Source organism: Mesocricetus auratus, unplaced genomic scaffold, assembly GCF_017639785.1.
Source record: "Mesocricetus auratus isolate SY011 unplaced genomic scaffold, BCM_Maur_2.0 Super-Scaffold_100022, whole genome shotgun sequence".
Lineage (NCBI taxonomy): Eukaryota > Metazoa > Chordata > Mammalia > Rodentia > Cricetidae > Mesocricetus > Mesocricetus auratus.
In genome coordinates, this window is record NW_024429203.1 from 15,762,215 (window position 1) to 15,790,069 (window position 27,855).

At 38.7% G+C, this 27,855-nt stretch overlaps 1 protein-coding gene across 1 annotated transcript in view; it reads right to left on the reverse strand.

Annotated features, from left to right (window-relative positions):
- Positions 1-283: 283 nt before the first annotated feature.
- The window catches only part of Stt3a (STT3 oligosaccharyltransferase complex catalytic subunit A), a 32,001-nt gene continuing 4,429 nt past the window's right edge, over positions 284-27,855 (reverse strand). The window contains exons 4-18 of the mRNA XM_005085851.4: positions 24,784-24,905; positions 24,278-24,423; positions 21,779-21,869; positions 18,255-18,361; positions 17,247-17,411; positions 15,749-15,929; positions 14,411-14,566; positions 13,128-13,219; positions 11,489-11,644; positions 11,113-11,301; positions 9,182-9,298; positions 8,979-9,081; positions 3,394-3,582; positions 2,181-2,296; positions 284-829 (exon numbers count right to left, since the gene is read on the reverse strand). Of these exons, the coding sequence (XP_005085908.1) occupies positions 791-829; positions 2,181-2,296; positions 3,394-3,582; positions 8,979-9,081; positions 9,182-9,298; positions 11,113-11,301; positions 11,489-11,644; positions 13,128-13,219; positions 14,411-14,566; positions 15,749-15,929; positions 17,247-17,411; positions 18,255-18,361; positions 21,779-21,869; positions 24,278-24,423; positions 24,784-24,905 (1,969 nt within the window). The 3' untranslated portion in view covers positions 284-790. The remainder of the gene's footprint in view (positions 830-2,180; positions 2,297-3,393; positions 3,583-8,978; positions 9,082-9,181; positions 9,299-11,112; positions 11,302-11,488; positions 11,645-13,127; positions 13,220-14,410; positions 14,567-15,748; positions 15,930-17,246; positions 17,412-18,254; positions 18,362-21,778; positions 21,870-24,277; positions 24,424-24,783; positions 24,906-27,855) is intronic.

The window sequence follows — 27,855 nt, forward strand, 5'->3', positions numbered from 1 at the left end:
ATCTACTGACCATCAACCTCTATATATGATGTCAGAGGAGTGTCTTCCTCTCAGATTAATGTGTTTCACTGAGTCTTAAGAACTACTGAATTAGTCACATTTGGTTCACATTTCTGCTTAGAATAAGAAAAACACTGACTAATTGAAAAGATCCTGGTGAGATCATGAATACTTAGCAACTTTCTGCCCTTACAAAGCCAAAGAACTTCTAATGAAATAGACACTGAGAACATAAATGTAACAGCAAGAAAATTGTCTTCCTTGCTCAGAAATAGCACTCCTCTGGTCCCAGAAGCATTTATTCATTTGTTAAAAATTTATTACGCACCCATTATATGCAAAGCATTGTACCAGGGTGCTACAAAACAAAAAATGTGACAAAAGTTTTTATATTTGTAGAGCCACAGCTAGTCCTTGAGTTTGCTGATGGGAGAAAGAAAATGCTCCTGTTTGGTTCATCTGGGGACCTAGAGCATAGATATGGTCTTCCATCTATTCACTTCTGTGATTCTCAAATCAGCCCATTTAAGTCAAAACAAATAAGGCACATTTAAAAAAAATTACCCCCCTTTAATTGAACAAAGTAAAGCCATGACATTTCATTTGGTAACCTGCTCAGAATTATAAAAATCATTTCATTTGGCCCAGCCCATAACTGTCCAGGGCAAAACTTCCAGACAATTCTAATCCCATCCAGCTCTGTTCTTATAAACTGCATATAAAAAAAAAATCTTCCGGCGTCCTCAATATGACGCATTCAGTGCGAAGCGTATCAGGGCACAATGGACATTTATGTCCTTGACAAGCCTCGATTATCCAGGTCCTTTACCTGCAACATAAAGACATCAGTTTAGTATGTATATACAGTTCAACTTTGGAGAGATCTATCAGTTTAGTATGTATATACAATTCAACTTTGGAGAGATCTACTAGATCCACCAGAACAGACAGGATTACACTAGACTGTGTTGCCTGTTTGACAATGTGAAAACTAAGCATGGGTTAGAGCCTGTCTTCTGTCCTTACCCTTTAGGAAGCAGTATAAACTAACTTCGGCATTGACCATAAGACTTCAATCATTCCTTGCTTTCCGCACTGTTACTTGGGAGTTTTGCTATGTAGTTTAGGCTGGCCTCAAATTCAATCCCCCTGCCTTTGCTTTCCTAGTTCTGGGATACAGGCGCATGTTATATCTGGTTCAATCTTTTCCCATATAAAACATATAACACACTCGTACATGACATCATGTGATTCTGTGTCAAGAATTCAGCAAAAAAGAAAATATAGTTCAAAAACACAAACACCTGCATTTCCCCCAACCCCCAGGCTATTTCAAACCCTACAGTATTGTTGAACCAAGTACAGTGGCCATATCTTTACTACTACCATTCCAGAAGCTGAAGAAATGGGATCTAAGTTTAAGCCAACCTGGGATTAATAGTAATCTTAAAGCCAGCCATAATGGCATCCTGAGACCCTATCCCCAAAACCATAAAGAAAGAAGAAAAAAAAAAGTACTGATCTGGCAAAATGGTTCATTGGGTAAAAGCACTTGCCATCAATTCTAGTAACTTGATTTTGATCTCCAGGACCCATATGACAAAAGACCTGATACCTGCAAGCTGTCCTCATATGAAACATACATATATAATGCCTCCCTCCATATAAAAATGTAGCTAAAAAAACAACTTTTTTTTTAAATAAAAAGAAAAGTTGGTATAACAACTGCCAACTGAGATGTCTCCTCTCTAAGAATAATCAAAAATATAATTAGTAACATTTTGGCCTGGCCAGATGGCTTAGCAGGTAAAACTGTATACAGGCCTGATTTCCTGAATTCAATCTTGGAAACCTACAAAAAGGCAAAGGAAGAGAATTCACAAAGATGCAAAGATGTACACGTACACACACATACACACACACACACACACACACACACACACACACACACACACACACACACACACACGGGGGAGGGGGATATATATATATGTGTGTGTGTGTATATATATATATATATATAGAGAGAGAGAGAGAGAGAGAGAGAGAGAGAGAGAGAACTTAAAAATAATACTTCAAGTAAGTTACAAGCTACTTTGAAACCAGGTACCATTTAAAATATCCCTATATGGAAATTGTATACTAGAACAAGAGTTATCTGAAATATAGCACCTACTCACCTTGTATATCCTGACCAGCCAATGTTCTGTGGTGTATGCTTCCTCCAGGACATCAAGCTCAAAGTCTTTATTACCAATCTCAGCATTTCGAACACGGTCAAAGCCTGGTGGACGCTCTAAAAGTAACAAGAAAGAAAACTTCTTTCTATTCTGAAAATTGATCCCCTAAAGAGAGGAAGCTGAACACCAACTATGACATTGATTTCTATTCCTCAGCCTGCACTTTGACTTGAGTCTGCAAGAAAGAGAAGTAGATAGAAATGGCAAATCAAGTGCTACCCTAATGGAGTCCTGCCCAATGTGATGCTTGGCAGAGTCCATGGACTTATCTCTTATAAGTCTACAAGGTGATTTTCAAGCTCTCTAGTCCTGAGGACTGTTATCCAGAGACCTAACACTAGTAACCCTTTCATGGATCATGTGTCCAAGATCTGTATATACTGCAAAAGTTTTCCTAGACGCAGGCACAAAACTGAAATGGACAAGATCTAACCTGACCAAATCCTTCTTGATGTATTCATCTAAAAAATGGAAAGGTTATTTTTTTCTTTATCCCTCAGTCCTTCTCACACTACAATATTCTTTATTGAAAAATTCACAATAAAAGATAAAATTTTTGGTTGTGAGCCTAGCCTTTAACTGCTGAGCCATCTCTCGTTGGTGGCGCACGCCTTTATTCCCAGCACTCAGGAGGCAGAGGCAGGCGGATCTCTGTGAGTTCGAGACCAGCCTGGACTACCAAGCGAGTTCCAGGACAACCTCCAAAGCCACAGAGAAACCCTGTCTCGAAAAAACCAAAAAAAAAAAAAAAAAAAAAAAATTTTTGTTTGCTTTGTTTTTAGAGACAGCGTTTCTCTGTGTAGCCCTGGCTGTACTGGAACTTGCTCTGTAGATCAGGCTGGCCTTAAACTCATAGAGATCCAACTGCCTCTGCCTCCCAGGTGCTGGACTGAAGATGTGCACCACCACCCAAGCAAAAGATAATATTTTAAAGTACATAATTCTGAGGCAGACTGAGTTTGAACTGTCACGTGATATTAGCTAGCTCAGTAACCTGTTGGTTATTTCAATGTCCTTACATAAAATGGCATTAACATTAGTTTCTATCTTTTGGGTTCCTGTGAGGACTAAATGAGTTAAAAAGACTAAGAGCAGAACCTGGGAAACACAGCTTGTGTTAGCACCACTATTGTTAATATTATGAGTCACTCACTGGCTTCTGTGTAGACCTGCCCAAAGCGGTAGTAACACATTTTGTACATAAGGCAGTTGAGCAGCACTGGAGAACCCTCACGATCCACTCGGAATTCCCCAGTTGGAGTATAGTAGTCATTCTCCTTGATGTGTCTTCCTGTATCTGTGCTCCCTCCAATCCGAACCATCCAAAGAAACTTGTTGATATCTGGAGGGAAAAGGAAAGGACTGTCTCAATGAAAATGTCACTGTTTCTAAGGAAATTTCCATCACACTTTTCTAATAAGGAATGCTATCATTTAACTCTGTAAAAATGGGAAATAGTATGTTAGCAAAACATTTCCTAAAAATACAAAACTTTTATTAGAAATTGTTTAAGGCTGAAATTGTATGCTATTGGTCCAGTCTTAAGCCACAACTAGAAGTATTCCTATAAATCAGGAAGCACCAAGCTATTGCAAGCAGAAGCCAGTAGCCACATATACTTAAGTAAGCACCGTAAGTATTATTAATGCCAATTTAGAGGAATTGTAAGAATATAATAGCAGTGGGAACTAGGCACACTGGTGCCTATCTGTAATTCCAGCACTAAGAGGCTGAGGGAGGTGTTTCATGTATTTAAGGCCAGCCTGGGCAACACAGCATCAAGTTTTCATATAAAAGAATCCATACTATGATCAAATATTTTAAGCCTTCGTAAGTACTCAATAAAAAGTAAAACTAGAAGCCAGGTGTAGTGGTACATGCCTTTAACCCTAGCAATTGGGAGACAGAGGCAGGTCCATCTCTGTTAGTTTAAGGCTACCCTGGGCTACATAGTGAGTTCTAGGGCAGATGTCTCTACTTCTCTAAAAGCAACAGAAAATTTATCCAAAGACCTACTAATTGCTTTAAAAAACATCATCTTTTCTGTGCCTGTAATCTCAACACTGAAAACACTAAATTAGAGGTAGACTAAGAGGTCAAGGCCAACCTAGGCAGTATTTTGAAAGATCAAGTCATGAGCATTTTTTGGTTTTGATTTTGTTTCTACAGTAAAAAGAACTCATGATGTAGTACATGCTGGCCTGAAATTGAAAAGCCTCCTGCCTCAGCATGTGGAATGATAGGGTTATAGCCATAGGCACACTTCCCAAGAAAAGATAATAATGACTAAAGACTAAAGGTAAGTTGGGAATGAGCGACTAAAGCAAAATTAAACACCAGTGAAATTGTCTTTTGACACTTATTAGTGTAGGTGGGTGGTATTTTTTAAAATTCATAAAGGATTCACAAACAGACCAGTTGAAATATTTAATACACGAAAACATTTACAGCAACAATAATCACTCTCAAACTTTCAAAACTCCTACTAATACAGTTTAATAACACAGTCTTGAGGAATTATCTTTCATGACTGTCATAGGCATGTTTACATATTGTTAGATACTGAATATTCTGTAATGTTTTTAATTTCTCTAAAAAGTATTCTATTGTCTTTAAAAAGAAAAGGCTAGGGCTGGAGAGATGGCTCAGAGGTTTTAAGAGCACTGGCTGTTCTTCCAGAGGTCCTGAGTTCAATTCCCATCAACCACATGGTGGCTTACAATCATCTGTAATGAGATCTGGTGCCAACACTGTATACATAATAAATAAAATCTTAACAAAAAAAAAAAAAAAGAAAGGCTAGTTCCAATAGGATTATTGTCAAATTATCATTTCTTTTTCTTGTTTTTTTTTTTTTTTTTTTGGTTTTGAGACAGGGTTGCTCTGTATTGTTTTGGAGGCAAGTTATCATTTCTTAAACAATTCAAAAATATGAGTTCCCAAAGGAAGCTAAGGATTTTTTGTTTTTCTGTTTTTTCTGAATAAGTCTCTTTTTTGCATACAATTAGCTAGTAAGCAGCAAGCTGACTTCACAAAATCTGATTTTTACTACATTCTTATAGTACTGCATAATCAACAGGGAAGAAGTAGTTTCCCCATTGTCATTATAAAACATCTGTATCACCATTACAAATATGCCCAAATGAAAAAAACAAATAAACTAAAGTGCAGACAAAAATGTAGACCAATGAGAATTACAGAGTGCCTGCCCTGCAAGTGCCTGTAGAGGGCCTAAATCAAGATGCTAAAGAACCCATTAACAACAAAAAGTCTGCTAACAGACTTTATCTCTTTTATTAGGTTAGTTTCATTCTGTATTCTAGGAGCTTAGAGAGACAGCTTGGCAGTTAAGAGCACTGGCTATTCTTCCAGAAGACCTAGGTTTGATTCCCAGCAACAACATGTTAGCTCACAATACATCTATTTCAAGTGGAGCCAAGACCCTCTTCTGCCCTCCATGCACACCAGACATCCAAGTGGTATTGAGACAAGCATGCAAGCAAAATGCTCATAGACATAAAATAAAACACTGCCCTATATTATATAAAGGTGAGTTTGCCAAAAATAAATCTGCAGAGACTGAACAAGTAAAAGGAATACATGTAAAATTCTCAAGGTCAAGAACTAACAAAGGTTTAGATGTATGACAAACTTCAACAATTCAATATGTCAAGTACACATCAGCCTGCTTTAAGAAGAAATACATTGGAAGTCCAGATAGCAAGGTACTCTAGAACACTAGTAACAATTTGGGTGGTAGTTATGTGGGTATGTATTTTCTGTGAAAAGTTACTGAAACTATAGATTTAACAATATTTGCACCTTTCTAAATGCTACACTTTTTCTTGATAAATTCTCAGCAATTAATACTGGCTGCTCTTTCAGGGAAGCCAGGGTTCAATTTCCAGAACCTACATGAGGACTCACAATCATTTGCACATAACTGCATTCCCAGGTGATGTGATACCCTCTTCTGGCCTCTGTAAGCACATGTGCACAGACATACATGGAAGAACACCAATGCACATAAGATAAAGGAGAAATACATATTAACACATACATACACATATATACATATATGAAGGAATATATATATGTATACACATATATATTTCTTAAATCAGTTTAACTGCCAAATGTGGCAGTATACACCATTAATCCTAACACCTGGAAGGCAGAGGATTCTGTAACATGAAGGTCTGACTACACTATAAACCGGGTTACAAACCACCCTGGCTATAGAGCAAGTCCATGTCTAAAATTTAAAGAAAATCTTAGGGCTGCATTCAGTAAGTGCTTGCCACAAAAACATGGACACCTGAATTCAATGCCTAACACCCATATAAAAGGTAGACATGGTAGCTCATACTTATAATTCCAATAGTAGGAATTTGAAACAGTGGATCCCTGTGGATTCACAGCCCAGATAACTCAGCTTAAGTGGCAAGTCCCAGGTCACAGGGAGAGACCAGTCAACCTTGCACTTGCACACACATGGATACAAATTCAAAATAAAATTAAACAAAAACAGTATCTCTAATCAAAACCTCCTGATGTTAAGTGTGGTGGCTAGTTTTGTTTTAGGGTCTTTTTTTGTTTTTGCCTTTTATTTTGTCAATTTGACACAAGCTAGAATCATTTGAATAGAAAGACCCTCAGTTGAGAAAATATACCCACCAGACTGGCCCATAGGCAAACCTGTGGTGCATTTTCTTGATTGAGAATGCTCCACAGTGTGTGGGGGTGACAGCTCACTGTGGGTGGAGCCACCCCTGGGCTGGTTGGTTCAGGGTACTAAAAGAAAGCAGGCTAAGCAAACAAAACACAAGATGCAATCTTGTAAGCAACACTCCTCCAAGGCTTCTGTATCAGCTCCTACCACTGTGTTCCTGACTAGAGTTCCTTCCCTGATTTCCCTGGATGATGGACAAGCTGTAAGATGAAATAAATGCTCTCCTCCCCAGGGCGTTTTTGATCAGTGTTTTATCACAGCCAACAGAACACTAAGACACTAAACAATATGTCTTTTCATGGCAAGTTACTAATGATAATTGCTTGCCTTCTGAATTTCATAAAAAATTCTAATATTATTACAAATAATGACACTTTTATTCCAACATCAAACATATTCTACTCAGTTCACAGTGGTTACTTAGTAATAGTGGAAAGACTTCAAGAAACTACTTGTGGTTTTTTGTTTTTTTGTTTTGTTTTGTTTTCAATAGACAAGGTCTTGCTATTCAGACCAAGGTGAAGTCAAACTTGGCAATCTTCCTGCACACCAAGTGCTGAGATTACAGATGTGCACCATCACACCCTATAGAACTATCCCTTCAAATATGCATATATATCTATCATACACATACACACAAGTAAGCAGATAGACATTATACAAATATATATTTGTACAGTACTTAAATAGACATATATTTTGATAATTGCTACCAAATACTGCTGAGGCAATTGTTTGTTGTTCCTGCTATTATCAATTTTACTTTGCTTTTACAAGATACATTTGAAATAGTCTTATTTAAAATAAAATATCAGCATCTTTAAAAAGCAGCCATAAGGCCAGGTGTTGGTGGCCAATACCTTTAATCCCAAGCACTCAGGAGGCAGAGGCAGACAGATCCCCGTGAGTTCAAAGCCAACCTGGTCTATAGACTGAGTTTCAGGAAGGGCTCCAAACCTACAGAGAAACCCTGTCTTGAGAAAAAGAAAAAACAGCCATAGGACTGGATTTGAAGAATCAAGGTGTGTAGAAGCAGACACACGTTCAAAGAAAATGAACATAGAAATACAAGGCACTCACTAGCTGTAGGAAAAGAAAATATCTAAGATAAAAATGCAATCAGAGTATTGACTGACTGAACAGTATCTACAGTCATGATTTCAAAACACCTACCTAGACTTAATCAAAAGTTGCAAATTAACTATAGTAAGAACACTAAAAAGAGGTGAAATGTCAGATGAAGAATAAAATACTTCAAGTGTAAGAAATTGATAGAAGACAATGAGATGGCTCCACAGGTAGGCAATGCTTGATCCCCACACAGTAAAAGGAGAGAACCAACTCACCCAACATACACACAAATAAATAAATGTAATAAAGCAACTTTTTTAAAGAGATGTTGCTATAGTCAATTAAAACTAATAAACCACAGAATAGCAGGAATTTTAAAATATGAAGATTTGAGAGTAGAGCTTAGTGGTGAAGTGCTCGCCTAGCACATGTAAGCTCCAGGGGTCCAGTCCCCAGCATTGCAAAAACAAACAACAACCTAAGTAACTGAAGATAGAAATTACTGCTTCTGGGCACTAATGTTAAAGATGCTAATTTAAGTTTAGGGCCAAGAGACAACCACTTATTTTAAACTTCCATAATTGTTTACTTTTAAAAATATAAACATATAATATTTACTTTAGTTTGTGAAAGTTACTTTTACTTTGTATACACACACACATACACACACACACACACACACACACACACACACACACACACACGTTTTCTTTAAAGAGAAAATAAGACAGATGGTGCAGGCCTGTAGCTACAAACACCAGGGAGGTAGAAGCAAGAAGATCAATAGTTCAAGGTCACCCTTATGGACACAGCAAGTTCAAGGCCAGCCTGAGTCATGAGACTCAAAAACAAATACAAATAAATAAAATAACCAACTCACTACATTTTCTAAGAATCTAATGCCCCGCAGCTAGAAATAATATCAAGTACATTACCATCAGAGGAATATCCAGTGAGGCCTCCAAAAATGACAAGCACATAGCTGACATCAAGCTCCCTCATGATTTCATAGGCTTTTTCTTCTGTGGATGCCATTGCCTAGAAAAACAAATGTACAATTCTCAAAGAAAAATTTTAAATCAACCTCCTCTCCTAGTAACACATTTCCCAGTAGACTCAAGGGACCCTTTTACCTTACCTGTCCTACTCGAGAAATATGAGTATTATTCCACGTGTTATTATCTACTAAAATTGTCCGATTTGCCATTGCAGTAATTTGGTAGCCATAATCCCACCATGACATGACCTTTGCATCCTAAAACAAGAATGAAAATAGGAAAATATTCATCTCACTGCTCTTCAGAACCAAATGCTAAGATGTGTGGAAGACATCTTTGATAAGACTTGCCTAATTAGCTAGGCGTTGCTGGCGCACGCCTTTAATCCCAGCTCTTGAGAGGCAGAGGTGGGTGGATCTCTGTGAGTTTGAGGCCAGCCTGGTCTACAGAGCGAGTTCCAGGACAGGCTCCAAAACAATACAGAGAAACTCTGTCTCGGGGAAAAAAAAAAAAAAAGACTTGCCTAATTGATCAACCTCTTTGCAAAGCAATGTACTCCTAACAAGAAAATAAAATCGGGACAACTGCTCCTCCACTCATCTATAGTCAAGAACATTCCCAAATACCCTAATTCCAGATCACTGAAACAAGCATAATGGATCAAGAGGTATGGGAAACTATCAAGTACAGCTAAGACAGCTTAGTGTCATGAGGTAATTTAATTTTTTTAAGATTTATTTATAAATTATGTATACAGCATTCTGTCTGCATGTATGCTTGCACACCAGAAGAAGGCACCAGATCTCATTATAAATGGTTGTGAGCCACCATGTGGTTGCTGAGAATTGAACTCAGGACCTCTGGAAAAGCAGCCAGTGCTCTTAACCTTTGAGCCATCTCTCTAGTCCCTTAAATTGTTTTCTTTAGAGATAGGGTATCACCATGCACATCAGGCTGGCCCCAAGAGGTTCACTTGCCTCTGTATCCTCAATGCTGAGATTAAAGGCATGTGCCAATACTGGTTTGTCATTAGGTAACAACTGACCCCTAATAACACTATAAAATCATTATAAAATTTATAAAAAACATTATGAAATTATTACAGAGATAGAAGGGAAAACACAAGCCACAAAACATGATGGAAAGGATTAAGATTCTTAGTTTGGAGGCTGAGTACACAGTTCAGTGGTAGAGTATGTACCTAGCATGTATTAAGGTTCTGGGTTCAATTCCCAATACTACTTTTAAAAAAATTCTTAGTTTGGGATTTTAGCAAATCTAACTCAGAAATTAGAAATACTATTTCCAATAGCTACAACAAAAGAAATCACTTCAGAGCCTCAAAACACATAACTTCCGATGTTAAATTTTTTGTTGTTGTTTTGTTTGTTTGTTTGTTTGTTTGAGACAGGGTTTCTCTGTAGCTTTGGAGCCTGTCCTGGAACTCTGTAGACCAGGCTGGCCTTGAACTCACAGAGATCCGCCTGCCTCTGCCTCCCAAGTGCTGGAATTAAAGGCATGCGCCACCAACGCCCAAATATTATTATTAGGTGGTAACTGTTTACCTTGATTCTGATTCTAGTTGCTGCTTTTTTTTTTATAGCAAACATATTTAACATTTTCTTCTTCTGTAACAGGGTTGATCTACCTTATATTAAAACCACTGCCATATCAATGTAAGTGTGAAACAGAATCCAGAATTTAAGAGATACTCTAGAACAGCAGTTCTCAACCTTCCTAATGCTTCAACCCTTTAAGACACTTCATGTTATGGTGATCCTAACCATAAAATTATTTTTGTTGCTACTCCATAACTGTAATTTTGCTACTGTTATGAACGAATTGTAATATAAATATTTTTGGAGATAAGAAGTTTGCCAAGGGAGCCACGACTCACAGCTTGAGAGCATTACTTTAGACAAGCTCCATGGAGGTTGGTCTTTAAAGCTTATTAAAAACTGAGTTTCTAAATTTCTAATTTTTCTAAGCTTCCTATCCATCTAAATATGTCAGATTCACTACAATATCAAGTGACTTCACCACTATCCAACCAACTCCTCTCAAATTTTACCTCTGGAGTATTGTGACGAAGCCAGTAATATGCTTCCCGAAAGTCATCAAAAATGATCCTACTGCCATCTCCACCACGGGCAGACAGTACAATGGATGGAGAAGAGTAGGCTTCACTGGTTACCCAGGTTGAATGAAAAGTGTAGGTGATGAGAAAAAAGGCCATGACCAGCACCATTCCACTTGCCACCTATAGAAGAAAGAATTGTTTAAACTCCGCCTTCAGAATTGTACAGTAAACCAAACACAGCTTCTTATGTGAGATCAAAATATGTCGGGCTGCACAAGCTAATTCTGACAACCCAAGACATTGCTCTAATAACCCTCTCAAACACACACAGGCACACACACGCACACTTTCTCAAGCCAACTCTCACCTCATTCTTAATAGGGTAAGTAGAATCCTGTTGCTTCTTGCTCTTCTTGTCTGGGCGACTTATATCTAGATTCTTCATATATGTGGACAGCACCTGGGAGACACCAATGCCAGAAAGAATGCACATAACAGGTGCCAACACCAGCATCAGACGCACCTGAAAGGTACAAGAAACAGGGTTAGTATAATCAGTCTTTCACAAATGACAAGACCTCAATCTATTAATAGACTGACTATGACACCAATTCAGCTATTTTAAACAAATATTCTACTTCAGCAAAATCAAACTAGAAAATTGGAGTTGAGTCAGTTGCAGTGCAAATATGCAATTCCACCAATCAAGATGCTAAGAAAGAAGAATTAAACATTTAAGGCCAGGACTAGAGAGATGGCTCAGTGGCTTCTGAACACATACATCCTCTTTAGAGGACCTAAGTTTACCCATGTTGGACAGTTCACAACTGCCTAGATCTCCAGATCTGTCATCCTCTTCCTGACTCTGTGGGAACCTCTACCTGCACATATGAATGTACACATATACACATAAGTAAAAGGGTTTTTTATGTTGTTGTTGTTTGTTTTTTGTTGTTAAGCCAAAGCAAGGGCTGGAGTGATGGCTCAGCAGTTTAAGAGCACATATTGATTTTCCAGAGGACTGGAGTTCAGTTCCCAATACCTACATTAGGCAACTCAAGGAGATCTGATGCCCTCTTCTGGACTCTGGAAACATTACTAGCATGTAGCATACACACAGACACAAACACATACATATAAGTAAACATAAAAAATGATAATCGTTGGAGCTGAAGAGATGACTCAGTGGCTTAAGATCATCTACTGCTCCTGCAGAGGAACTGAGTTTAGTTCCCAGCAAACACATGGGGTGGCTCACAATAGCTTGTGTCTAGCCTCCATGGCACCTTCACTAACATGCACATACAACAGTTTATAGTCCAGTCCCAGAGGATCCAACTCCCTCTTCTGGACTCTGAGAGTGGTATACAGACGTACATTCAGACAAATACCCATACACATAAAAATAAATAAAATGAAAATGTTTCAAAAGCAAGGCCAAAGTGGCAGAGTCAGGAGGATCTCTGTGAATTCCAGGCCAGCCAGGACTGCTACACAGAGAAACCCTGTCTTGAAAAACCAAAATAATAATAATAAATTTCAAAATAGTGTAAGAAATATATTAGTACCTTACATAAAATCGTTCTCTATCTTAACCAAGCAGTAGGCAGTACTCTCTAGGCTTTAACATTAAAAAATCCACACTCCAGGAGCTGGAGAGTTGGCTTAGTGGTTAAGCTTCTGTCTCTCTGGGAACCAGAATTTGGTTTCCAGCATCAGGTGGCTCACAACTGCCTGTAGCTCCAGCTCCATGTAAATATTTTTCTTTAATCTGCTCCAAATTCAATGAAGTACAAAAGTGCCTAACACAAGGCTATGAACTCAAGAAAATTAGACCCCACAAACAGAATATAATTGTCTGTGTATTCCAAAACAAAGATTAACAACAGTAAGCAGCTTTGCATAATCACCAGTATTTTTTTAATTCAGCCAAGCAAAAAAGAACAAACAAGAAAGCACCTCAGAGTCAGGGATAAAGTTTGGCTAGAACTGAGGGAATTCCTCACCATTACAGCTGAAAAGTACATGCTGGTCACACCATACATGATGATAAAAATCCGAGCATCAGACAGGTTACTAAAGCAGTAATAGAGGCCAACTACAAAAGAAGGAAAGAAAAGTAAGCAGCTGAGCTCTGAAGACAGAAACCTATAAGGGAAAATATCTTCATTATATGACTGAATGACTTCACACATTTACCTCAGTAATCCTAGGAATCTATCTAAATAAAATTGTTCAAATATGTTTACCATAGTATTCTTAATACCAAACAACCACAAATAATCGATATGTCTAATATAAGGGAGGGTTAATTACACCATATTTTAAGTATAAAATACATTAAGATACTGCTATAAGAAGTTACAGCTCCCTTTCCTCTTCTACATCTTTACACACTTCTATAAATGAAAAAATATTTCCATAAATTTTAAATCAGCAGAAATTTTGAAACTTGCCTCAGTCATGTTAGGCAAGTGTCCCACCCCTGACACAGTCCTAGCCCTGTGTCTAATCATTGTTCTTTACTACGACTGGGAGAAAAATACCAAATGATCTCATTCACACTCAACAAGTAGGTGAATGTACCTATTAAGACAAGTTGTTGAGACTGGGTGTGGTGGCATGTCCCTATAATCCCAGAAAGTGCAAGAAATGTAGAGGCAGGCAGATCTCTGTAAGTTTTAAGCCAGCCTGCCCTACACAGCAAGTTCCATGTTAGACACAAATACCCAATAAACTCTATCTCAAAATTAGTTAATACTGAAAATGGGTTTTAGTTAAAGCTTTGTGAGAATGTTTCACTATATAGCCCTGAACGAACTCAAATTCACAATTCTCTTGTCTCCGGCTTCCAAATACAAAAATTACAGACATTCATCACTGCATCTAATTTAAAATGTTAATTGTGAAAATAAATAAATAAATAAATAAAATTTTAATTGTGGAAGGACCAGTGAAAATATACTTTTTGTGTGATTTAACTTATCTCTATTGTTTTTATAATATAAAAATGGCATTAACTATAAAACCTCAACATAGAACTTCAATATAGCCAAGAAGAAAACTGGGTAAAGGGGGAAGGAATATGCTGTGAGTACTAGGTATAAGTACCCACATGGGGCAGCTCACAACTGCTTATAACTCCATCTCCAGGGTATTGGACACCCTCTTCTGGTCTCTTTTAAAAAGCCTAACAAAAAAATATATGTTTAAAAAGGATGAGGGTAGCTAACATATTTGGAACCAAAGGATGATTCATACAAAGGTCACTTCAAAATGCAAGACAGACCTGGAAACATGAAGACGAGGAGCTGCAGATCAAAATAGTAGGAGGACCAGGTTGTGGGCTGGTGCTCAGACACGGACGCAATGATGGGGATGTTGTTTTTAGCATAAGAAGGATCCAGCAATGAGTAGAAACGCCCTGTCCAGGGAGAAATTTTTCCTGGAAGAAAAGGCAATAAATACTTCACATATAGTTCTAAAACATTAAGCTAAAATGCTAAGTAATCACAACATCCCACTTTATTTGTATTACTAGTGTGCCTATGGAGTGTGTCTTAGTGTGTACAGCAGTGCTGAAGTAAGAGGGCAACTCATGGAGCTGGTTCTTGCCTTCCACCTTGTCTGAGGCAGGATCTCCTTATTGTTTCTGCCACACATTCTGCACATTCCAGACTAACTAAGCTCCAAGCTTCTCAGTGACTGTACTGTCTCAGTTGCCCACTTCACCCCACTAGTGCAGGATTACGCTAAAAACACTTTTATCCACAACATTGCATTTCAGGAAAATTCTGAGATTAAAAAAAAAGCACTGTTTTGGTTTATTACAATCAGTAATATTTACAGTGTTTTACTCCTTTCAAACTTGAGAGTATTTTTGTCAACATAATAATTGGGCTATATATAAATTCACAGGGGGAAGAGGGTTCAGAGAAGCCTACCGAAAAGGAGGATCTTAGACTTAATCTGATCAAATCAATAAGTCAAGACCAACTCTAGAATCTACGTGAACTAGGTCTTCCATACTACTATGAATTACAAAAATCAAATTAGCTTCTGAGAAGTGTAAGTTTAAAACAAAGGAGAATATCAACTAAACTAAATAGCCATGATTTAACTTCCATAGGATGAGATGAGTGCCATGACTTAAAGTATGACAAAGAATTTGAGAATTTCTATAAGCCAACCAATTAGAAAAAGAAAACTGTAAAGACTGGCAAGCCTCAACAGTCCTGTTAGCAGCTCTACAAAGACACTCTGCCAAGCTGAATCCAAAACGGCTGACAAACAGAATGAATGTTTTGCAAAGTAGGACTTTGATGCTGAAGAGATGGCTCAGTAGTTAAGAGCACTTGCTGCTCTTGCAGAGGATGTGGGTTCAGTTCCCAGTACTTAGATGGTGGCTCACAACTGTCTGCAACTCCAGTTCCAGGGGATCTGATGTCTTCTTCTGGTCTCCTCAGGGACCAGGCACAGGTGTGGTACACAGACATATATGCAGACAAAAGACCCATACACCTAAAATTAATTAATCTTTTTTTAAGTACTTAACTTCAGTGCTTTAAATAATGAGAGAAATAGAAGAGAGAATCTGTGTCCATATGTAAAAGGCATGCTCCTCTACCTGTCAGCATGAGAAGTGCTCCCACAGTGAGGAGGACAAAGCCAACCAGGGAGATAACACTTCGGAAAAGAACTTCAAATTGCTGCGGATTCAACTTGCTGCGCAGGTAATCTACGAAGGCATGAATCTGACAGAGACCAAATACTCCAAAGGCTGCCATGTGTTCTGATGAAAGGACAGGCTGCAGGGAAGAGGGCAATCATATATGGTAATATTCAGAACTAAAACAAACAAACAGAATGAGTTCATCCAAGACTGGCATTTTCCCGATCTACTTTGGCCCAAGGAGTCAAATAAGTTCTAAAGTTCCAAAATGAACAAGGAGGCTTTCATTTACCAAACAGATTTCTTTTGTCTAAAGTCTAACAAAGCATACCAAACACCATCACAATCACATCTTTGCCATTTGCTCTGGTTACTGCCTTAGTGTGGACTGCAATTTTCCCCCAATTCCCTTTCATTAAAACTCATCATTTAAAATTCAGTGTAACCCTCCAATGTGACAAATCAATGGCTTCTTCTATGTGTTTTCTTTAGTATATAATTACTCTTTTCCATAGACAGTGGTTCTCTAACTCTAGTGGGCATCATAACCAATGGAAACGTTAAAGTAGGTGGCTAAGCCCCACGCAAGAGTCCCTAATTCAGCAGGCCTCTTCTGCTATTTCACTTGCTTGGTTTGATCTGAGTACTTTTTTTGTTTGTTCTGATCTGTTTGTTGAGACAGGGTTTCATGCATACCAGGCTGAGTTTGAACTTGACTAAAGTCAAGGATGATTTTGAATTCTTAATCCTCCTTCTTTTACAGAATGTGCATTTCTAACATGTGTCCAGACACTATTAATGTTAACGTTCTGAAAACAACTTTCTAGAACTACTGAACTATGGACTAGACTATGGATAACTATGTATATTTCTTTCTTCAACTTCCTCAAGGACTAACATATCACTTAACATTCTCCTACATCTTCCAGAGAATAGCAAATTTCATATATTATGTGACTAAAAGTATTTGCTTATCTCTAAGTAAAGATGAGAACTTTACAAAAGAAACCTAAAACACAATTTCCTATTAACTGTACATAATAACCTGGGTAAAAGGTTTGCGCTGTGCTTCCTCAAGGGCTCACCTAATGCCCCATTACAATGACCAGGGTTCACTGCTATTAAATGGGGTCATTTCCACTAAAAGGGCTGGAATTTTAAAGTTTTTTGAAATTGTAACTTTGATCACTCCAATCAACCCTGCTTAGCTAAACTGGCCCTTCTCCTCACAGAACCCTAAGCCAAAGAGTCATTAAATTCAGCAGCATGCAAGCACATATTGATGTGGTAGTAGAAGCAGACTCATAACCAACAATTCTGTTGTTTTAATTAGTAAGCAAGCCCAAAATAAAAACTGTAATTCATATTCTTAAAAACTCTAACCTAAGATAATCTAGCTGGAGCTACTTAGAAACATTTGGCTGCTGAAAACTCTACAAAGCCTCAGGCTTACCTGGAAGCCCACGAAGGAGATCTGCATAGAAAGAATAGTACCTAGGCAGTAAACAGTACAGTAGGCTACATAGATCCGATGAGAAAATCGGCCTGTTAACATTAGCACCAGGACATGAAGAGGGATCAGGTTGATCAGGAACACATAACCTCCCCATGAAGAGACCTGTGAGAAGACAGAAAACAGTCCCTTTAAGCAGGACTCACACTATCCTGATAATGTGACACATAAGATGACCAAGCTAAGCCGGGCGTTGGTGCCACACGCCTTTAATCCCAGAACTTGGGAGGCAGAGGCTGGCAGATCTCGTGAGTTTGAGGCCAGCCTGGTCTACAAAGTGAGTTCCAGGACAGCCTCCAAAGCCACAGAGAAACCCTGTCTCGAAAAAACCAAAAAAAAAAAAAAAGATGACCAAGCTACAATGTCAACCTAGATGCCAATTATAGTGTTACACACAGAATCTAAGTAGAAGCAGAAAAGTAAAGAAAGCCAAGAGACAGATGTAAAATTACATAGAAAAAAAGACTGTCTTAGAAAAGGAAATTTTTAAGGGGAATATAACAAAAATATGGGACAACCAAAATGTACCCATTTGAATTACAGTAATACAGAATTTGAAAACCTTTTTAATTACCAGACCGAAAAAAAGAGGGCTAGGGATATAACTTAGTTGGTAGACTGTTTGCCTAGCATACACGAAGCCCTCAATTCAATCCCAAGCATTGTATAATCCAGGTATTGTGGTACACCTCTGTAATCCCAGCTATCAGGAAATAAAGGCAGGAGGATCAGAAGACATCCTCGACTACATAGAGTTTGAGGCCAACCTGGGATACATGAGACCCCCATCTCAGAAAGAACTTGGAAGGGGGAGGCAAGAAAATTTTTAAATTAAAATTTGTAGAGAAGTAGGTCAGCAGTAAATCAGATCCCCAGTTTGAGCTCAAGCCCCTGCACAAAGAAAAGGAGAAAGACAAAGAGACACAGAGAATACACGTGTATAGTTACCATGTAGAAATAAGCAAGGGCACACTTGGCAGCCCAATAGATGGAACCAGTCTTCACAGCTTTGATCCACATGTAATAAGTAAGCAGCATACAAAAGATAGCAATTCCTGCAGAAAACAAGACATTCAGAAGCCACACTGACACAGGTTCAAGAACACATTTCTAGGAGCTGGGCCTTTAACCCCAGCACTTAGGAGATAGAGGCAGGCGGTAGATATCTGAGTTTGAAGCTAGCCTGGTCTACAGAACTAAATCCAGGACATCCAGAGCTACACAGAGAAACTCTGTACCAAAAAAAAAAAAAAAAAAAATCTAGGCACTGGAAGACAGCTCAGTGGTTAAGAACTGTTGGGAGATGTCATTCTGTAAAAATGTGTCTGGTTGCCGGGGCGTTGGTGGCGCACGCCTTTAATCCCAGCACTCGGGAGGCAGAGGCAGGCGGATCTCTGTGAGTTCGAGGCCGGGCTGGACCGATAGCCTCCAAAACAATACAGAGAAACCCTGTCTCGTAAAAACCAAAAAAAAAAAGTGTCTGATTGGTTTGAATAAAGCATTAGGGAAACAAGATAGGTGGGACTAGGAGTTGAGGAAGATTCTGTGAAAGAGAGATACAGAGAGACATCATGTAACTGCCATAGGAGTAAGAGGTCCAGACCCTTTCTCCGGTAAGAGAAATATTTAGATTAACAATTATGGGTTAAATACTTAAGTCAGAGCTAGCCAGTAAGAAACAAGCAAATGGCCAACAGCTTCATAATTAATACAGTGTCTTGTGTGTTATTTGGGGACTACAACTGTGGAAGGGCCTAGGCGGCTGGCAAGGAAGGCTACACTCTACAAAGAACAAACACTGCTGTTGCCAAAGAACCAAACTGGGTTCCTAGCACTCACATTTGGTGGCTCACAACCACCTGTAACACAAGTCTTACTCTTCAGGCACCTGCATTTACATACATATAATTAGAAGTAATAAATCATGCCGGGTGATGGTGGCTCACACCTTTAATCCTAGCACTTGGGAGACAGAGGCGGATCACTCTGAGTTCGAGACTTATCCTGGTCTACAAGAGCTAGTTCCAGGGCAGTCTCCAAAGCCACAGAGAAACCCTGTCTTGAAAAAAAAAAAAAAAAAGTAATAAATCTTTAAAAAAAGAACACAGTCTGGAACACACATTTCTAAACTACTATTTATACAAGTGTAATTTTAGGCAAATTATTTTATTTGCCTTTGCCTTTGCTTCCTGTAAGATGAATATAATTTTCTTCCCCTGGTGCTGGGGATTAAACACAGAACCTCATGCATGCTAGGCAAATCTTATCTGCAGAGCTGTATCTCCAGTCCACAGAGTCTACAGTAAATATCTACTTATTAAAATCATTGTAAAGGAAAATGCAGTGCACATAAAGCACCTGGAATAGTTACTGGAATATAGAAAGCAACTGGTAAACATAGGCCAGAACATTATTTGTAGGTATTAAATTTCCAGCTAGTCTTAAGTATATGCAAGGCTATATGCATGTTAATAAAGGCAGACCTTTTACCAAGAATGGTGCTAACCTTAACAGTAGACTGATAGATGACCTGGGGCAAAGCACTTGTCTAATATGCCCAAAGCCCTAAATTCAATCCACAGTTCCACCACTACCCTGGAGAAAAACTGCCTCGTGAATTACCTAATGTGGGTCCAGATCAACTTCCAAAAAGCTTTCCTTTGATCCCCAAGACCAAATTAATTTCTCTTTACAAGACATCCCCAAAGCACAATGTTCGAGGGCTTTACCTTGTTGCTGTTGTTTGGTTTTTTTGTTTGTTTGTGCTGAGTAGCAAAGGCTCGCCTGAAATTCACTATGTAGCCAAAGCTAGACTCAAACTCACTATGAAACCCAGACTGGATTTTGAACTCAACATCTTCTACTTTCACTTTGAATGCTAGTATTACAGCAATGTAAACATCAGGCCAGAACTGAGATTTTTTTTTAATTGTTTTTACTTTCTAGAACAATGTCTCATGTATTCCAGACTGACCTAAAATCACTATATAGTCAAAGATGGCCTTGAGCTCATCTTCCTGCTTAAGTGCCAGGATTACAGGTATAAGCAACCATACTCATCTAGAGCTACTTATACAGATCCATTATTATATTCGTTAACAGATTATGGGACATCTATTATATATCCCTTAAATTTCTTAAGTATAGAACAAAATAATTTATTATCTATCTTTATAATACCGAACATTATGTTTTTCCAATATGTTTCAACAAAAATATGTCAATAAAAGTCACTGTAATTTTAAAGACACTTGCACTAGGAAAATTAAGAACAATGATCACAATGTTAAAATAACAGTTAAGTGTGAGTCCCGAGAGTAAACAAAGGCCTGTTAAGAAGTTCCCAGCACCCGGGTGTTGGTGGTGCATACCTTTAATCCCAGCACTCAGGAGGCAGAGGCAGGTGGATCTCTGTGAGTTCGAGGCCAGCCTGGTCTACAGAGTAAATTCCAGGACAGGCTCCAAAATAATACAGAGAAACTCTGTCTCAGAAAAAAAAAAAAAAAAAGGAAGTTCCCAGCAAGAGCTGATGAAATTGCTCATCTAGATCAGGTAGCACTTGCTGTCTAATCTCTGGGTATCACACGATAGAAGAGATCTGACAGTTACAAGTTGTCCTCTGACTTTGACATAAAAGCAAGAATAAGCATACATGTAGGTAAACACACTAAACAGGTATTAATGTTTTAAAGTTCCTAGATTCCTCTCTAGGAGAGTATTTTGCCCAAGATCCCTTCCTGCCTATTTCTAATCTTCTCACCAAGTCCAGTTTTATTATTGCTACGCAATAGAGATGATCCCAAATTCAGCACCTTACGAAATTACAGTAGATAATAAAATGAACACATCCCTTTCAGCACATGCCAGGCATGGTGGCACATGAGTTTAATCCCAGCACTTGGGAGGCAGAGGCAGGCAGATCTTTATGTGTTCAAGGCAAGTTTGGTCTAAAAAGAGGGGTCCAGTAAGACCAAACTAGACTCCCTTAATTTAAGTGACAACGGTGTGACTGGGACAACGGTGTGACTTGGGCCACTGGCAGTGGGTCCAAGATCTAACTCTAATTCACAAACTGACTTAGCAGAGCCCATTCTATATGGAGAGTTACTTTGCCCAGCCTAGACACAGGGGTGTAGGGATGGAGATATTCCTTGGTCCTGTCTCAACTAGATGATGGGACAGACCTAGACTTCCTAGGGGAGGCCTTACCATCTCCCTGGAACAAATGGGAAGAGGAGAGTGGGGGGAGTGGGAGGAAAAGAGGGAGGGGTAACTGGGATTGGAATATAAAAAGTAAATCAATCAAAAAAAAGTGTAAAAAAAAAAAAGAATCCAAAAAATGTAAACAATCTTAATGTCCATCAATTGCTATATCATAGATATAAAGAAAAAGACAGAGTTCCAGGGCAGCCAGGACTATAAAGAGAAACCATGTCTAAAAAAAAAATCCTTTTCAACATTCTAAATCTTACCTTCGTTATCATAGGAGCCAGCTACAGATCGAGAAATATAACCAGGAACTACGGCAATCATGGCAGCAGCAAGAAGCCCAGCACCTGCATCCTGTTAAAAACAGAAGTTAACATGGATACACCTCTAAGAGAACTGAGGACCTACTAGTCTATTCTGTTTATAAGGGGCCCAGACAGCATTCAAAAATCTCCAAGGTCAATATTAGATGCTAGAAATGCACCCAGCACAACAAAGCCCGAAACTTGATAGTCGATTCCAAATGAGGACAACAAATCTAACACAAATATGCTGAGACATCATATGAGCTGCTAGGTATAATGGAAAGGACCTAAAATCTCAGCAGGTTGAGGCAAGAAGATTACAAACCCAAGACCAACCTGGGTTAAACAGCATGATCCTTTCTAAAAACAAAAAAATGAGTAGGAGGAGAGTAACTAGAGATATAGCTCAGCTGACAGAGTATTTATATGTGCCTAGCAAGCATGAAGCCCTGGTTTGATCCCTAGCAACTTATAAACAAAGCATGGTGGCGCATGCCTATATAATCCCAGCATTTGGAAGATGGTGGAATTAAATAAGATCAGACATTCAGGGGCAAGGAGCAGGGGGTAGGGGGCAGGTAAGTCTCTGAGTTTGGGGTCAGGACCCTGTCTAAAATTAATTTAATAAAACCCAAAATTTGCATCAGAATGTAAAGCTACAAGTATCACCAGACTTATTAGTCCCCTCCTCTAACAGTGACTACACATCACAAAATCACCAGTTCAACAACAAAAGAATAAGTTATCATTTAACTTTAAAAGAAAACAAAGAACTGGGCATGATAGCAAACATATGTAATCCCAGCACTTGGAAAGTGGAGACAGGAAGATAGCAATTCTGAGGTCAGCCTGGGCTCCATAGGAAAATCCTGTCTCAAAAAAATGACAATTTACCCAGACTGAGGATGTCAGAAACTTAGACCATAAAGTTGGAGGGTTACCAAACAACCTTTAAGGTCAGAAAAAGAGAAACAAAATAAAATATCCAAAAAAGTAAATAAATAAGTAAATAAAGATATTTGTTTATTTATCATCACACTGAAGGATAAAAAGTCTTCCAAACTGAAACTGGCTTCCCTACTAGACTGTCACCTCTCCGGTACATCCCTAACACTGCAGCCACAAAATAAGAGTCCAAAGAAACCTAGGAAGGGAATCAGCATGATCAAGCCAAAATGCTTAAGGATTTCTAAACTTTTTTTAAATGTATCAACAAATAATTACTAAGTGCCTATTTCCGACAGAAATAACCACTATTGAAAACACGTATTTTATATCCCCTTCTTTCCATACATTGGTGAGGAATTCAAAATCTTGTATTTTTGGTGTCAGCCTAGCCTTTAATGGCTGAGCCATCATTCCAGCCCAGGAATTCAAAATCTAAACATGTCAATTTTACATGTTAACTGTTGCTTTTTTTCTTTACACAGCAATTTGCCCTTAAAGGGGCAAACAGCAGCAAATGATAATAAAGCATATATTCTCCAATGATTCAGTTCAATAAATGTTGTCTTTAATCTCTGGCTCCCCACTGTGTAACAGTTTTCTTCAAGTTCTAACAAGCCACCCTAAAGGGAAGCTCCTTAAGACTAAGGATGTTCTAAAACAGTGAGTTTTCAACCTTCCTAATGCTACGACTCTTTAATACAGTTCCTCATGTTGTTGTGACCCCCAATCATAAAATTATTTTCATTGCTACTTCATAACTTTAATTTGGCTATGGTTTGCAAAAAGAGTCACAACCAACAGGTTACGAACCTGTTATAAAGGGAAGTATTCCATCCTGAGAAAGTAAACAACTCAACAGCTTTAGGAAGTCCCTGAAACCAACCAGATTCACTAGGCCCCTGGCTACCCATTTTATATAAATAGTAAAAATTGTTCAGAGACACTTTCAGACAAGTACAGCAGCCTTGAAGGGGCTCAGATCCACTAAGCTTCATGGAAGAGGCCCAAACAGAGCTTCTTGGAAGAGACACTCTCCAATATGACAAACTGTTGCAAGTCATGCAGTAAGCTCTGACATTGCAGCTTTTGTGAGCTGTCACTCATGCTGAGGTAGGCTTTTGTGAACTGTCACTCATGCTGAGGTAGGTTTTTGTGAGCTGTCACTCATGCTGAGGTAGGCTTTTGTGAACTGTCACTCATGCTGAGGTAGGTTTTTCGTGATGTAGCTGTCATTTTGAGTCATTTCTGCTTTTTTAAGTAACTCCTCACCCATATTCCTTTAAGTAACCCCAACAAAAATTTATCAGTTCACCAAATTTAACTTTGGGGGTATCCTACTTTGGTCTGTCATTGGTTCCCAACTGGAGTGAAGAGATGTTGTACATATCCCCTGTGTCACATCACTCCCTGACTTTCTATGGCTCTCAACTCCTCCAACCTTCTAAGCATCTACTAGAGACTCAACCACATTGAGTCAGTCCCAAGCTTCCTGTCACTCAGCTCCTTTACCTTGAGCTCTTTGGTAAGGTGGTATGTAACGATGGTGGTGAAGGAGGAGAAGAGAGGAGCCAGGAAAACACAGACATTCCGAATGTCAATGGTGATGTGGAAAAAATGAAGTACATGGTAGATTGCAGCAGAGGTGATCATTAAGCCTGAAACAGGAAAAAGCAAGCCGGTTAGGTTGTCCTGGTAAGAAAATAAAAAGAAAAATGTCAATCCAAATTTCAATAGAGTAACAGCCCAGGTCTTAACAAACCACTAAAGATAGTATCGTAGCAATTGTATTAGGTTTATACACTTCTCTGTAAAGATTCTATGCAGAATGTGTAAGACATCCCCCCTCCTCACATCTCCACTATCCCACACATGTTCTCCATAAGATCCACTTTTGGAAATCTATACTCAGAGTGAAATTACAAGTATCCTGAAATGAAACAAACAGAAATAAAGTTGTTTCACAGCACATAAACACCACACTGTCCTTACAAACACAACAAATCCTGTCCCCTCACCTGGGTAAATTGTTCCTCCAATGATTCGGCCCAAAGGGTACCAGGCCCGGTCATCAAACCAGTTATGGAATTTATAAAACCCCTCCTCAGCCAGAAACCGGGTAGTGCGATAATTAAAGTACCTAGAACAAGAAAGAAAAAGCATCAAGTCCCTTCACATCTCTGTACTCAAATGTGACCTACTTTGCAAAGAGCTTGGTTTTCAGACTGTGCCACTAAGGAACACAGCATTACTTGAATAAAGTTTATTACCAAAAATTATGTCATGAAAATCATTTATAATAACTTAAGTGTCTACTTCTATTCTACACCTGTATCAATTAAAGCACTGCTTTTCTCTGAAGGAAATGAACTTGATGTTCATACAAAGCACTCAAACAGCACATTTCAGCAGGCTAGTCTGTGATAGAAAATAAAGCCAGCAAAAGAATTCAAGCACCCAGAAGACAAGACCTCTTAAGCATGAGGTTTGACCTTTTTCAAGTGACAAAAATATATTTTGTTCCTCTATCACATACAAGAACACATGGATACCTTTAAGTAATGAACATCTATAAAGATATTGGTATAACACCATATGCATGACGGGAAAAAATTAACCCACATGATAACAAGAACTTCCTAATGAATGTTTAAACTTCTAACAAGGTCCACTCATGTTATCCCAAGTATGTCTGAAAACCACCTACACTGCAACGTAACATTATACATTACATAAAAAGTATTGGACAAGAAATGTTAAGAACTATACATGGAAAAATAATTTTTTAGAGCCAGGCTGTGTAAACAATTCCCTAAATGACAAAGAAGAGAGGTGGAACAAAACCAAAGAAATAAATGGGGTCTCCAACTATGGAGAGTCACTCCCAGCCTACCTTCCTAACACTATTTTTCTCCTTGGTTAGTCAAGTTTTGGCAGTTAGGGTAAGGAGAAGCAGCAGATGGCATAAGCTCTATCCTTCTGTTCCTCATAAAGAAATGTTATTTTGGTAACTGTCAAGAGATACAGGGTTCTAGGAGGCAGTGGGCATGTATTGTAACCATGTCCACTACCTACCAGTAGGAAGCAGACTAACAAAGAGGAAGTTTAAATTAGTGGACGAGGGTCAACCTCTAAGCATGAGGGTCAAGCTCTGGGCATGGTTCCTCCTTAGAAAAGAAATAATCAATCTCACCTCAGTATTTGCTCATCTGGAGGGTCTAAGAATGAAGCGCTAACAGTTAAATCAAGAAACAATAGAAAGATGTAGGCATAGTGGCACATACCTATAGTTCCAGAACTTGGGAGATGGAGACAGGACTATCCAAGTTCTAGGTTATCCTCAGACAGCTACAGAGTGGATTAGAAGCTACCCTGAACTACATAAAACCCTCTCTCAAAAAGAAGGAAAACGATATAAGTGTTGTGTTTTTATTTCTGTTGCTATGGTAAAATACTCTGACAAAAAACAGAGAAGTAAGCCAGGCGGTGGTGATCTACACCTTTAATCCCAGCACTGGGGAGGCAGAGGCAGGTGGATCTCTGTGAGTTTGAGGCCAGGCCAGCCTGGTCTACAGAGTGAGTTCCAGGACACAGGGAAACCCTGTCTTGAAAAAAAAAAGGTAGGAGTTTGGGAAGAAAAAGGAAATGATTTAACTATTTTTTAATTTTTTTTGAATTACAAAACAAAAAAAAGTAATGTACTTAGATTAAGACAAAAATAACACAGGCGGAAAAGCAAGCATTTGGCACACAATTCCAGGCTCCAGTTCATGTTAGCAAAGAAGTTGAAACAGCTGCCCACATCCATAATGAACAGCAGAGAATTAATGAACACGTACAGGCCAGCCTGCCTGCCAGTCCATCTGCCTGCCTGCCTGCTCTTAGCTATCTTTCTCTTAAACTGTTCAGGACCTAGGGAATGATTCCACTTACAAAGGGGCTGGGTTCCTGGTCTACAGAGCGAGTTCCAGGAAAGCCTCCAAAACAATACAGAGAAACCCAGCCTCGAAAAAACAAAAAACAAAAACAAAAACAAAAAAAAAAAACAAAAAACAAAGGGGCTGGGTTACAAGTATCCCCACAAGCCAACCTGATCTAGACAATTCATCAAGACTCTCTAATCAGGCCTGGTGCGGTGGGACACACACTTTTAGTTCCAGTGCTTGAGAGGCAGAGGAAAGCAGACCTCTGTGAGTTTCAAGACCAGCCTGGACTACATAGAGAGTTCCAGGACAGACAGGGCTACAAAGTAAGTCCCTGTCTCAAAAAACAAACACACAACAAAAAAGGCCTCTTTTCTCAGGATTTCTCAGGAGACTCTAGAGTCAAGGTGACAGTCAAAATTAACCAACACAGTAAATTTTCTCATTTATGAGAAAAAATATAAATTGATTTCAGAGCTCCCCAAAGAAAATATATATACCTCCAAATTGTTTAAAAGATCTACACAAAACAAGACAAGTCTGAAAACCAAGTATAGGCCTTGGACTGTTTAAGCGGTGTCACCAAATATAAACATGTTGTTTTTAAGTACACAATAACTCAAGAATCTGACTCTGGTTTCTACATTTTTCATAAGCCTCAACTTTAGGTAATACTGACAATGACCCCAGTCTGTGGAATCAGACAAATCCACATCCAATCCGAATCTAAGTTCCCACCTAGTAAATGAGTAACTTCGGACACAGTCCCAGTCTTCTCATCAACAGAAAAAAATGGACCTGTGCCAGGTTGTTTTAAGGATTTAAAGTCAATCTGTAAAACAGTGCTCAAAAGAAAAAAAGAAAGATGCTTAGAAAATGTTAGGTTTAAAAATTTAAAAAAAAAAGTTTTCTTTATTTAGCGGAATGGGAGAGGCGGTGTCTTGCCATGTGTGTGGAGAGTAGAGGACAACTTTTGAGAATTAGCTCTTTCCTTCTGGGGATCTAACTCAATTCTTATCTTTTTTTTTTTTTTCTTGTTTTTTTTCGAGACAGGGTTTCTCTGTGTAACAGTCCTGACTGTCCTGGAACTCAAAGATCCACCTGCCTCTGCCACCCAAGTGCTGGGATTAAAGGTGTGTGCCACCACCACCACTCAATCCTAACAGC